Here is a 13,950-nt window from a genome sequence, read left to right as displayed (position 1 = left end):
GCAGCTGTACCATTTTACATTTCCACTAACAGTCATAAGGGTTCCATTTTCTCTATCCTCACCAACATTTGTTATTTTTTTTTTAATAGCTTCGCCCATTTCTTGATTGGCTTTTTGTTGCTGCTGAGTTTTAGGACTTCTCTATATTTCTGGGTATTAACTCCTTACCAGATATATGATTCGCAAATATTTTCTCCCATTCTTTTGTTTTCTTTTTTACTGTGTTGTTAGTGTCTTTTTTTTTTCTTCTTTTGTTGTGTATGCCTTTGGTATAGTATCCAAGAAATCATTATGGAATTCAATGTCATGAAGCTCTTGCCCTCTGTTTTCTTCTAGGAGTTTTTAAAGTTTTAGGTCTTACATGTAAGTCTGACCCATTTTGAGTGAATTTTTGTATATGGTGTTATATAAGGGTCCAGTTTCTTTTGTGTGTGGATATCCAGTTTTCCTATTACCATTTCTTGAAAGACTGTCTTTTCCCCAGTGAATGGTGTTGACACCTTGTCAAAAATCATTTTGACTATATATGTGTGTATTTCTGGGTTCTCTATTCTGTTCCATTGGTCTTTATGCCAGTACCCTGACTGTAGTAGCTCTGTAGTAAGTTTTGAAATCAGGAAGTGTAAGTCTTCCAGCTTTGCTGTTCTTTTTCAGGATAGTTTTGGCTATTCACAGTCCCATGAGCTTCCATATGAATTTTAGGATGGGATTTTCTATTTCTGCAAAAAAAGTCATTGAGATGTTTGATATGGATTACATTGAATCTGTAGATTGCTTTGACATCTTAACAATATTGTCTTGCAGTCCATGAACATGAGATGCCTTTCTATTTATTTATGTCTTCTTTAATTTCTTCAGCAATGTTTTTTAGTTTTCATTGTACAAGTTTTTCATCTGTAATTAATTTATTCCTAAGTAGTTTATTCTTTTTGATCTCAGTGAAAAATAGAATTGTTTTTGTAATTTCCTTTTTAGATTGTTCATTGTTTGTATATAGAAATGTGACTGAATTTTGCATGTTGACTTTGTATCCAACTACTTTGCTGAATTCATTTATTCTAACAGTTTTTCTGTGTGTAATCTTTAGGGATTTTTATGTATGCGATTATATCTGTGAACAGAGATAAATTTACTTCTCCCTTTTTAGTTTGGATGCCTTTTGTTTCTCTTTCTTGCCTAATTGCTCTGGCTAGGACTTCCAGTACTGTGTTGAATAGAAGTGGTGAAAGTGGACATCTTTGCTTTGTTCCTGATCTTAGAGGAAAAGCTTTCAGTCTTTCACCACTGAATATGATGTTCACTATGGGATTTTCATACATGGCTTTTGTTATGTTGAAGTAGTTTCCTTCTATTCCTAATTTGTTGAGTGTTTTTATCATGAAAGGTGTTGACTATTGTCGAATACTTTTTCTGTGTCAGTTGAGATGATCATGTGGGTTTTTATCCCCTTCATTATGTTAATGTGGTATATTGCACTGGTCAGTTTTCATATGTTGAACCGTTCTTGTATTCCAGGAATAAATCTCACTTGGTCATGCATGGTGTGCATAACCCTTCTGTCATGTTATTGAATTCATTTTGCTTTTGTCTTGACAATTTTTGCATCAAGGTTCATAAGGGATATTGGTCTGTAGTTTTAGTTCTTCTTTAAATGTTTGGTAGAATTCACCCGTGAAGCCATCAGATCCAGGGATTTTCTTTGTACAGGAAATTTTTGATTAAGTATTCAATCTTCTTACTCATTATAGGTCTATTCAGATTTTTGTCTTTCTTCATGATTCAGTCTGTGTTGATTTTGTGTTTCTAGGAATTTGTCTGTTTCATCTAAGTTGTCCAGTTTGTTGGTATACAGTTGTTCAAAGAACCCTCTTATCCTTTTTATTTCTGTAGAATCAATAGTAATGTCACCACTTTAAATTCTCATTTTAGTAATTGAGTCCTTTTTTTCTTAGTCCATTTAGTTAAAGGTTTGTCAACTTTGTTGATTTTTTTTCAAAGAACCAACTTTTGGTGTTAAAGATTTTTCTCTAATGTTTTTATGTTCTCTGTTTCATTTATCTCTGCTCTAATCTTTATTATTTCTTCCTTTCTGTTAGCTTTGGGTTTGTTTTCTTCTTTTTTAGGTCTGTTTTTTAATGTAAGTCTTTATAGCTATAAATTTCCCCCTTAACACTGCTTTTGCTGTTTCCTGTAAGCTTTGGTATGTTGTATTTTTGTTTTCCTTCATCTCTAAGTATGTTCTAATTCCCCTTGTAATTTCTTCTTTAATCCATTGGTTAAGTGTGTGTTGTTTAATTTCCACAAATCTGATAATTTTCCATTTTTACTTCTGTTTTTGATTTCTAACTTCATCCTGCTGTGGTCAGAGAAGATACTTTGTATGGTACCTATCACTTAAAATCTATTGAGACTTGATTTGTAGCCTAACATATGGTCTGTTCTGGAAAATGTCCCATGTGCACTTGAGAAGAATGTGTATGCTGTTGTTGTTGGGTAGAATGTTCTATATATGCCTGTTAGATCGGGTTGATTTATTGTGTTAAATCCTCTATTTGCTTATCTTCTGTCTGGTTATTCTATCCATTATTGAGATAATGGGTATTTAAGTCTCCAACTGTAATTGTAGAGCTGTTTATTTCTCCTTTCAGTTCTGTCAGTTTTTGCTTCATATGTTTTGCAGTATGTTATTAGGTGCATAAATGTTTGTAATTCTTCTGTCTTCTTGCTGTATTGCACCTTTTGTTGATATATAATGTCCTTCTTTACAAGAAGTAGGACTTCACAAGACATCTCTTGTAACATTTTTTGATTTAAAGTCTATTTTGTCTGATATTAGTATGACAATCCCTGTTCTCCTTTGGTTACTATTTGCATGGAATATCTTTTTTCATCCTTTCACTTTCAATCTGTTTGTGTCTTTGGATCACAAAGTGAGTCTTCTGTAGTCAGCATGTGGTTGGATCATGTGTTCTTATCCAATTCTGCCAATTCTGTCTTTTGATTGGAGGGTTTAATCCATTTATATTTAAAAGAATTACTGGTAAGGAGTGAATTCTGTGTTTTGCTATTTCTTTGCTGTGGCTTATAGCTTTTTTGTCCCTTATTTCCTGCATTACTGTCTTCGTTTGTGTTTAGTTGATTTTTTGTAGTGAAATGTTGAAATTCCTTTGTCATTTCTTCTTGTGTATGTTCTGTAGCCTTTGTGGTTACCTTGGGGATTGCATTTAACATCCTAAACTTACTACACTCTAATTTGAATTTATACCAATGTAAATTCTATAACATGCAAAAACTCTGCTCCTTTTCGGCTCCACCTCCACCTCTTTTGGTTGTTGATGTCTCAAAATTACATTTTTCTACATTGTGTGGCCCAAAACATATACTAATAATTATTTCAAATGCGTTAAATCTCTTAAATCATGTAGACAACAATATGTGAAGTTACAAGCCAAAGTTACAATAATATGAGCTTTTATACTAATAGTTTTTAGAAAACATTTTAGCCTCTTAAATCATGTGTAGAACAAAAAGTGGAGTTAAAAATCATTGTTATGCTAATGCTGTCTCTATAATTACCCACGTATTTACCTTCATTGAGATCTTTACTTTTTTCATACGGCTTTGTGTTACTGTGTAGTGTCCTTTCATTTCTTCCTGCAGGACTCTTGAGCATTATCTTCCGGGGCAGGTCTAACAGTAACAAACTCTTTTAGCTTTTATTTATCTGGGAATGTCTTAATTTCTCTCTCACTCTTGAAAGGACACTTTTACCAGGTATAGGATTCTTTGTTGACACTTTTCTTTTAGCACTTTGGATAGATTGGCCCACTACCTCTGGCCTGTAAAATTTCTGATGAGAAATCTGCTTATAGTCTTATTGAGGATCCCTTATATGTGACAAGTCACTTCTCTCTTGCTGCTTTCAGGATTCTCTCTGTATCTTTGGCTTTTGAAAATGTGATGATAATTTGTCTTGGTGTGGGTCCCTTTGACTTCATCTTACCTGGAGTTCGCTGAGCTTCTTGGATGTTTATATTCCTGTGTTTCATCAAATTTGGGAAGTTTTCAGCTCTTATTTGTTCAGATATTCTTTCAGCCCCCTCTTCTCTCTCTTCTCCTAGGACTCCCACAATGCATAATTGGTCTGCTTGATAGTGTCTCATAGGTCCCTTTGGCTCTGTTTGCTTTTCTTCAGTCTTTTTTCTTTCTGTTAATCAGCCTTGATAATTTCCATTGTTCTATCCTATCTTCACATTTGCTGATTCTTTCTTCTGCCTTCTCTTCTTTGAGTCCCTTAGGTGAATTTTTAATTTCAGTTATTGTACTTTTCAGTTCCAGAATTTCTTTTTGGTTTCTTTTTATGTTTTCTGTCTCTTTGTTGATATTTCATTGTGTTTATGCATTGCTTTCTTAATTTTCTCCACATCTTCCTTTAGTCTTTGAACATCTGTAAAGTTATTTTAAAATCTTTGTGTAGTAGATCTGCCGTTAGGATTTTTTTCAAGGACAGTTTCTGTGGATTTGTTTTTGCTTTGAATGGGCCATACTTTCCTGTTTATTTTTATGCCTTGTGATTTTTTCGTTGTTGTTGAAAACTATACACTTGAATCTATTAATGTGATACCTGTGGAAATCAGATTCTTCCTCTTCCCAAGGGTTTGCAGGATTTTGTTACTGTTTTTTTTTTTTTTTTTTTTTTTTTTTTTTTTTATTGTTACAGGCTGCCCTTGTGCTGAGGATCAACTTAGGGTTTAAACTTAAGATCTTTTCAGGTTTTCTCTGAGCCTTTGTTTTTTTTTTTTTGGCATGGGTGGTCACTTTCTAACTTTCCCTGCATATGCAGTTGTTTTTCAGTATTCTAGTCTTTAATGTCTGGCTCCCAGAGGGGAAAAAAGAAAAGAAAGAGGGCAAAGGGGGCAGCAGCCCTTTAAATCTCCTGGAAATCAGTTCAGCCAGAGGAGAGGAGATGCAGCAATAATGGCCACCCTCCTTTTTGTCTGCAACTCTGTAATCAGAAGCAACAATCAGTGATCAGAGCACAGATCCCCAGTATTTGGTGGACAATACCCTTTTTGCCCACACTGGCTCCTGTAGGGTTTGTATAAGCTGTTCCAGCTGCTTGCCATGGGGGTAGGAGTGAGGGGATAGGTAGCTATATCTGTGCTAAGAGCGGAAATTCACCAAAATTAACTGCAATTTGCCAACCAAGCCTTCTTCTGCAAGTTGTGAACCTTCTTTAGAGAGTCCAGAGCTGCAAACTAGTTATGTTAGATTTTACCCATGCAATTTTATCTAGATTCCTGTTCCACCGTCTTCCCAGAATTCTCCCTATCTTCATGTTTAAGTATCAAGATCTTTATGATTTGGCATGTATTTTTACTTATTTGTCTACTTCCATTCCATCTTTTTAATCTATTCTTCTATGTGGACAGCTTATCTTTGGTCCTCTGATAGGTTCTAAGCCTATAACTTGTCCCTTTCAGGATACATCACTTACTTTTCTAGCTTGCTTGAAGTCCTAGACCAGGTGTACCATACTTTGTCCATTGTTTCTTGGTTCTCCTCTCTTCCTTTCTTTCCCTGTTCAACGAAAATTGTCCCTTCTAAGTGCTGCCACATTCTCTTTTCCAAATCACCTTAAACCATTTCAGTCAACCTTAAAAGTACTAAGTGAATTTGAGTAGTTTATATGTACATCAGTATGCATGTGTGTTTGGGGGTGAGCCCCTGTGTTGCTCAGATTGTTGCCTTCAGATCAGGTCATTCTAGGAAAGACAGGTAGAAGAAGATGTGGGTCAGTCTTAAGAGAAGGCCATTTCAGAAGGCCATTGTACATGCTTGCCAGTAGCTCCCCTTTCTGCAATTTCAAAGCTGTAGGATGAAACAAGACTTTCTTCAATTTTGTGGCCTAAATCTCTTAAGAAAGGTCCAAAAGTACCTTTTGATTTTGGAACTGGGTACTCTTGGTCATGGAAAAAGCACTTTCCATCTGCTGCTGTCCTCTGTCAGAGTGGCCAGGCATCTCTTCTAGATTCTCTCTAGACTGAGATCCTGGGTTATTTCCCTAAAGCCCTTTGTTAGTAGACTTCCGTAGTCATCTCTGCTTGATCCTTGACCTTGATTATTTGGTTCTGGTTTTTATGATTCTCTTAATTTTTTCTGCCATCTTTCCCTTTTATTGCCAGCACTTCCTTTCCCTCTAGGGTCCCCCCAGCTCCTCCTTGATTCTCAGTGCTACTCCATTCATAGCCTGTCAGATGCAGAAGACCTGTAGTTTTCCCTCAGTGTTTATTTGTCTCCCAATTTCCTTCCCCTTTAGTCTTTTCCTTCTGAGTCAAAAGAACTTTAGCGAGCCCTGGCCTGCCAAGCCATGTTGACCTTTGTCAACACTTTGTGTGATCAGCTCTGGTGTTAAGTATCTATCACCTCATGCCTGCTGATGTCTTTTCACAGACATTCAGGGGTTTTTTTTGTTTGTTTGTTTTTAACTAAAATTTTTTTTTAAATTTTTGGCTGCATTGGATCTTTGTTGCTGCACACGGGCTTTCTCTAGTTGCAGTGAGCGGGGGCTACTCTTTGTTGCAGTGCTTGGGCTTCTCATTGCGGTGGCTTCTCTTGTTGCAGAGCACAGGCTCTGGGCACGTGGGCTTCAGTAGTTTTGGCACGTGGGCTCTGTAGTTGTGGCTCACGGGCTGTAGAGCGCAGGCTCAGTAGCTGTGGTGCACAGGCTTGGTTACTCCTCTGCATGTGGGATCTTCCCAGACCAGGGCTTGAACCCATGTCCCCTGCATTGGCAAGCAGATTCTTAATCACTGCGCCACCAGGGAAGTCCCATGTTCAGGTTTTTTACATGCCAGCCTGCTTCCTTTTGTTTTAAGTCCTAGCCACTTTCTGTCATTCTTTTATTCTCCTTCTTGCATCCCTGTCTTTCACATTTATTCAGATATCTCATTTCTCTTATCTCTACCACCCAATAAATCTTTACCACATTTTCTTAGAAATGTAGTGTAAGAGGGGACTTCAGAGAGCTGTTAAAGCTGTTATCCTTTTATTTAACAGGTAAGGAAACTGATCCAAAGAGAGAAAGTGACTTGCTTGAAATTACAAAGTTCATTTAGATATAGGTCTTGACTCCCGGAATACAGCCTTTCCATATCCTTCAAACTTTCCCTGTCCCGTCTGTCTTCAAGACTCCCCTTTTGGTAAACACCTCTTTGGCCTCCTTAGAGATGCCAGAAACTAGTGTTGTAATGTGTTAGTGTGGAAGGGGGAAGGAGAAAAAGATGTTGTAGTACACAGTGTATTCCCTCTTCTTCCTAAATCATTTTACCTGTATTTACAATTTGTCTTGCCCAAAATGTTTAAATCCTCCAGTAATGTTTAAGTCCTCTAGTTGTGCTGTTCTTAATTTGATGCTCTGCTTAAAGGTCATTAAATACAAGTAGAAGTGCATTAATTCAGCAAACATTTATTTACACCTTTCCTGTGCCTGACTACATAGTGGGGACTAGGAATAATGAGGTGACTCTAGAATAATCCCTAATTTCAAGGAGCTCACAGCCTGATAGGTGAGACAAGTCTATCAAATACAGTATTATGAGGACTACATTTCTACCACAGGGCAATGGGAATAAGAGAAAGGGGCTTACTTGTCCTAGGGAGAAAGAAAAGCTTCATACAAGATGACACATTTCAGCTGGACTTTGCAGGATAAGTGGGATTCTATATGACAGAGAAGTCTGATCATTTCTCTGCTCAAAACCCTTTATTAGTGTCCGTTTTTCTCAGTAAAAACCAAAGACCTTACTGTGGCCTATATGGCCCTACACAGTCTGGTCCCCCATTACTCTCTGACCTTGTCTCTTTTTCCCTTCCCCTCCCCTCCCCTCCCCTCCCCTCCCCCTACCCCAGGGCCTTTGTACTTGCTCTTTCCTCTATCTTGAGTGAGCTTCCCCAGATAGACACGTGACTCAAGTTTTTCCCTAAAAAAGCACCTACTACAGTGATACCTTCCCTGACCATCCTACTTAAATGGCACCTACTCAGCACTCCTTTTCCCCTCTCCCTGCTTTATTTTTCTCTGTAGCGTGTATAACATACTATATAATTTACTTTATTTTCCTCCCTCCTGTCTTCACCCCTCCCAATCCCCTGAGAACCAGCTCCAAAAAGACAGGGAGTTTGTTTCTTTATGTATTTCTAGTGCGTAGAGCTGTGCCTAGCACAAATACTTCTTGAATGAATGAATGGTCATTCAACAACAGTCTACTTTAAAGAAATATGTTGTGTGATTAGATTTTTATTGAAGTATAGTTGATTTGCAATATTATATTAGTTTTAGGTGTACAGCACAGTATAGATTTATAAATTCTCATAACTACGTTCTAAATGTTATAGGATCTCAGACATCTTTGAAACTGCATTATAAGTTAATTTCTTGCTTAAAAAGTCCAAGTAGACTCTCATTGTTCAATCTGTAATGAGAACATGGGGAAAAAATGAGGAGTAATGAGAATCTCTATATGAAAATAAAATCTTATGAATGTGACAAGTTTCAGAAAGTTAAGGCCATTTGTTTAATATGGGTGTGTATTTATTCCCATAATCTTGTTTATTTCCATAATTCTCTAATTCTCACCTGTCTCCTCCTTTAAGGTAAGAATTACTAAGCCAAAAAAAAGAGAAATGAAAAAAAAATATATAAAAACAGATTAATCTCCAATAAAAATTAAGTTTTGTCTTATGACTTGAGTTGTTATGGATAAGTAGAAAGAGAGCTAAGATTTTGCAGGATGGAGGCTGGGATGTTGTTCGTAAGTGAATGACCATATTACTCAGAGGAGGGCAGCCCCTCTAGCCGGATGCAACCTTTAAAAGGTACATCAGCCACGAACGTGAAGGCCGATCACATTTTTTCTCCTGCACAAATATACTAGAGCTGTAACTTAGTATAACTTTTATTAGTATAACTTTTCTCTTCTTTTCTTCCTAAATCTTCAGTATGGTAAATTGGTCAGAGAGATCAGTTCTGACTATAAACTTTACTCTAAAAAGGCATGTTATCTTGGGAGGCAGTGGCTGGAAGTCAGAACTCTTGGGTTCTGTTCCTGGTTCTTTCTCATTTTCTCTCGTCTCATTTCCTCACCTACATGAACAGAAGTAGGGCTGGATTAGATTATCTCTGAGGCTGTCTCAAACTTGGACAGTCTGACTTTCCAGTGGCAGGTGGAAACTTGTGAGCAGCCAAATATAGTGTGCCCTACCATGAATATAAAATGAAGATTTTTCTTCCCTTTCTAGTTTCCTCTGGGAAAATGATTGCTGTTTTCTAGTTTGATTACAGCATTCCTAGAATGCAAGTATAGTTTGTGTGAAACACTAGAATACCTTAGGGAAATAGCCTTTCCAGAATTCTGGATGTTTCATATAATATAAACCAGTGTTACAGTGGTTCTTCCCCAGGAGTTATTGTGGGAGGTTGCATGATGTTTCCTCCCCTCCCTTTCTATTTTGCATTAGGATGCAATGTAATTGACATTCTGGAGCTATTATACTTGATGGCTGCTGTCAGTGAAAGCATATTAACTTAAGAACCTTCTGAAATGCTATTTAAATGAGATCTGTGTTTCCCATCTACACATCTTCTAAATAATATGTTTTTAATCACCTTTGATATAGCTCTTTTACTTTATGCAAGTCTTTCCTGTCACTTTGTGCCTCCAGTCACTTTGTTAATCAGCTAGGGCACACTTAGGTCTGCTTTAAGGATGAGAAAATCAGGGCAATAGAGACAACCATTACTGGAAAGAGCCCATGAGTTAGGAGAACTGAATTCTAGCCCTAGGCCCTGTCAAACTGATGTGTCTTTGGGCAAGTCTCCTCAGCCTTCTGAGCCTCTGTTGCCTCATCCATAAAATGGGGGTAATCCCTGTCTTGCCTTCATTGTGGGTCTAGGGGGAGACTCAGATGAAGTAACGGGATATGAAAATGCTTTTGAACTATAATGAGGTATGTAACAACAACAGACATAACTTACCTACGAGCTTCCAGAGTTAGAGGCAGTGCCAGAATTAGTACCAGTGTACTCACACCCAGCCTGGCACCGTGTTTGAAAATCCAGCACCACCTTTGGCAGAGTTTTACATCTAAAAGGAGTGATCTTTCCTTCCCTTTCCTTCCTCACTTTACCAGCTTAACTTAGTTTTAGGTAACAATTCTATTAAGATTTTTATGTTTGATTTGCTTTACTTATGGAACTATGTTTTCCTTCTGTCTTCTTCACAATCTGATTAGGAAATTTGTACATAGACTCCAGGCAAAATCTCGCTCCTTCAGTGATGCCTCCCCCTGGTTATCCTCACATCCCGCAGGCACTCAGCACTCCAGGAACAACAATTGCAGGTAATTTGGGGTGTGGTGTGTTGGGGTTGGTACTTGGAGTTTAATAGTGAAAAAGGCTTTAGCTGCCCCGACAGGGAAGGAGGCTGCCTCAGGAGCGGGTGAACTCCCTGTTTCAGAGGGGTGGGGTGCAGAATACCTGTAACATGAGGATCATAAGAGCCACCTTGTAGAGGCTTCTGGGTGGGTAAGTGAGAGCATATGTGCTGAGTTCCTGGCACACATAGGAAGTGTTCAGTGTGTGTGTTTCTTCCTTCCTTTATCTTCTCCCGAGTCACTGCTGACGTTGCCTCCTCCCTCCAGGCCATCACGGAGCCATGAACCAGCAGCACATGATGCCTTCCCAAGCCTTCCAGATGCGGCGCGCTCTGCCTCCAGATGACATCCAGGATGACTTTGATTGGGATTCGATTGTGTAGAGCTTGTTTCTCAAGGCACCAGACAGACCCAAGCGTTACCTTTCTGTGCAGTGAAGGGAAAGGTTTGAGAGAATCCAGTTGAGAAAACAAAGTTCCTAATCATTTTACCAATGTTACTGAAATTTTTTTGAAGACAATCAAAAAGATTTTAGCTGGATAACTTACTGCTTTTATCTGACCCAGACAAGTATTACATGTTTGTCTCCCTGCCAGCTGCCCTATGTAGCTCCTAATTGTTGTGTGATTTGAACGGCTTTTGCATATTTGTGTCAGTTTGATGTTGACCACAAGTGCCAGACTGATTTTTCAGACAGAGCCTATTTTGCTGCAAGCAGTTTATAGATGCATATGTGTAAATACATGTACAAAAATTATTGAAAGGCTTCAATTTTTTCTAATTGGATTATTATGTCTTGAAAAGAAAAGTTACTGTGAGTTTTTATTCCTTGTTAGGCTATTTTCGGCAGGATGCTTTTAACTGATGTAGGCAACTGAAAGGAAATAGATTTTTTCAAAGCCCAGTTCCCCTTATTTAATCTTTTTCGGAAATGTGAGTATTGAGTTCTACTCAGTAAGCCAGAGAACCCAGAGTTTGATACTCTCCAAACAGTCCAAAGGGGCATGTTGTTCCTGAGCAGCATGAAGGACTGACCAATGTTTTTTTGATGCCGGGGGGATTCTAGAGTTCATGTTGCACCGTGTCAGCATCTGTTTTTCTAAGTCTGCATTGTATGCCCGTATTCAATGTGTTTGATTAGAAGCTGGGCACTGCTTGGCTTTTGAAACAAATCAATGTCTCCACATTCACTTATGTATTTATTATTCAAAAGTGTTATTTTAATATTTATTGCTATCTTCTGTGAATGCTCAACTCCTCTTGGGTTTATTAAGGAGAAATGCAGTGTCTGAAAGCACAGAATTATTTTTCTTGGTAAGAGTTTACAGACAAGACAATCAGAGAGAGATTGTGTCATTCTCTTTATCATTACTCCTGCCATGTGAGTATATTCTCTATCTTTGCATTCCTGCTAATTGAGACTTATTTGCTAAGTAGGATTTTCTGGAATTTGAATCAGAGTTCATTTGGGCAACGGGACAGCAGGGCAGTGTTTGTATAGCAAGTTTCCCCCTCATTCTCTTTCCATTTAGGAAGCACTGGAAGGAGGGTAGAGCCACACGTGGATTTTTTTTGCCTCAGTCTTCAGTGCAGTTACTGTTGAGTGGCCTGCTGATTCTGTTGTCCTGTGTGTCTGTGTATGCATGACGTTTGGTTCCTTTCTTTGAAATGCAGCCTGCCTCTTAGGGGTTTTTATTAGTTGTTTGTTTTTTGTTTTGTTTTATTTCACAGTTACTTTGCATGGATTGATTGTCTTAGTTTTGTAATGAAACTAAGAGAAATGAGATTTCTTTTTTTAATGAATAGATTTTGGATTGGTTCTTTAGACCAGAATAAAAATGCAGAATTTTTCAGTTCTGATGGGGAAACGATGTTCCATCAAATCAAGGAGTACTAACTGCTCACTGGTTGCTTTTTAGCATCTCTAGTCTCTATCAGCCACGCTTACTAAGTCACTTTAATTACCCTTACTGACTCTGTGGTTGAGTAATCTCTACTTGAACTAAACAAACACCTTTGTTTCTCTGTGTGTGTATGTGAGAGTGTTTGCGAACGTCTTTGGGTATTTTTTTTAGTGGAGTGTTGCCTTGAATGAATCACTGGGAAGCCAGCCATGGTAAAGGCTGGTGAGGTTGGGGAGGAGGGAAGGGCTTTATATTCCTGTTGTTTGGATCCTGCTTGGCATGAAAAAGGAAACTCAGTTCAGCCCCTTGGATCAGTAAAAATCAGAGGATTCTGGAAAGGCAGCCAATCAAGATGAGATAGCAGCCTGCAGAGTAAAAACTTGGAAAAAAGGGGGTGATTCTCAGTAGTCTGCTCAAGTCATGGTTCTCTAGATACCAGAATAGCTGTTTTGAAACTATAAATTGTATGGGTAGCAGTGTGAGCTTTAAACAGTTTGGGTGTTAGAATGCAGTAGCTTATACTGAGTTATTCAAGTAGAAACCGCTGATGAAGATGTTACAAATTGTGTGAAGCTAATTTCCCATTTGGTAATCATTTACTGATTTGCAGTGATCAATATTTTTGTGAGAATTTAAACTTACCATGAATGGCCCTGGAGGCAGAGCCTCCATCCAGACCCATCCCACACTAGTGATTCATGTGGCCAGGGAGCCCGGGACAGGCTTTCTCACGGGCTCCAGCCAGACAAGGCTCCCTAGTGAGGTGCAGAGCATCCCTCTAGTGGCCATCTCAGTTGGTAGTTGTAAGTGCAGAGCAAGTTCTGTCTTGGGCTTAAATTGACTGAAGACTTTTGGGGAAAAGAATCATAAATGCATGTAATCAAATGGGGGTGCTCTGTCCAGGAGAGTAATCCGACTGGCATTTGTGGCAGTGTTTGAAATGTAAATGTATTCATGTATGTTCTTGTAAATACATGTCTCTCAGACGTCCTTTGAAGTGGGAGGGAATCAATCTGGGGATCATTTCAAATGGAATAGAGTATTTTGATATTGTTCATTCAGAGGGTGATGTGTACATATCTATATTGTATATATGTGATGAAAATGCATTGGCTTTTTGTGCAGACACAATCTGCTCTCTGTACTGCTGTTGGACAGTCAGTGTTTTAATGTTTCTACAGTTTTGCTATTGCACGATTTCATATTTTGCCTCTATGATGAACGGCACCCATTCTTTGTAACTGTTTAGTGCTGTAAAGAAATATCCCAAGTGTCATTAGGATTGTTGCTGCCAGAAGTGATATGCATGAATGGCACTTAAAATAAATATATTATGTTAACTCGATTTACAACCAATTGGTCTGTGTCATTTGCTGCAGTTGAGGGAACAAGATTGGAGCTAGTCCAGAAGCAGAAAGCCTGGAGTTAGTCATTCCTAGGGGTCTCAGAGACTGTGTCCCATGTGCTGCTGCCTGAGAACAGTCATTGCTGCTGTTTATTGAACATCTCACTTGCTCTGTGAACTTGAGGAAATTATTTCATTTGTCTGAGCTTTCATTTTCCTCATTCACAGTGCCTGTAAAATGAGAATGATACCTACCTCCTAGAGTTG

The 13,950-nt window shown here is 38.3% G+C and overlaps 1 protein-coding gene across 3 annotated transcripts in view; it reads left to right on the top strand.

Annotated features, from left to right (window-relative positions):
* The window catches only part of FOXJ3 (forkhead box J3), a 131,927-nt gene extending 118,237 nt beyond the window's left edge, over positions 1-13,690 (top strand). For all 3 annotated transcript variants that reach the window (XM_024744735.1, XM_024744733.1, XM_024744734.1), the window contains 2 exons: positions 10,294-10,401; positions 10,702-13,690. In XM_024744735.1, coding sequence (XP_024600503.1) covers positions 10,294-10,401; positions 10,702-10,817 — 224 coding nt within the window. In that variant the 3' untranslated portion in view covers positions 10,818-13,690. The remainder of the gene's footprint in view (positions 1-10,293; positions 10,402-10,701) is intronic.
* The last annotated feature ends 260 nt before the right edge of the window (positions 13,691-13,950 follow it).

Source organism: Neophocaena asiaeorientalis, unplaced genomic scaffold, assembly GCF_003031525.2.
Source record: "Neophocaena asiaeorientalis asiaeorientalis breed wild unplaced genomic scaffold, Neophocaena_asiaeorientalis_V1.1 scaffold478, whole genome shotgun sequence".
In the NCBI taxonomy this organism is placed as follows: domain Eukaryota; kingdom Metazoa; phylum Chordata; class Mammalia; order Artiodactyla; family Phocoenidae; genus Neophocaena; species Neophocaena asiaeorientalis.
This window is presented reverse-complemented; position numbering and strand designations above follow the sequence as displayed.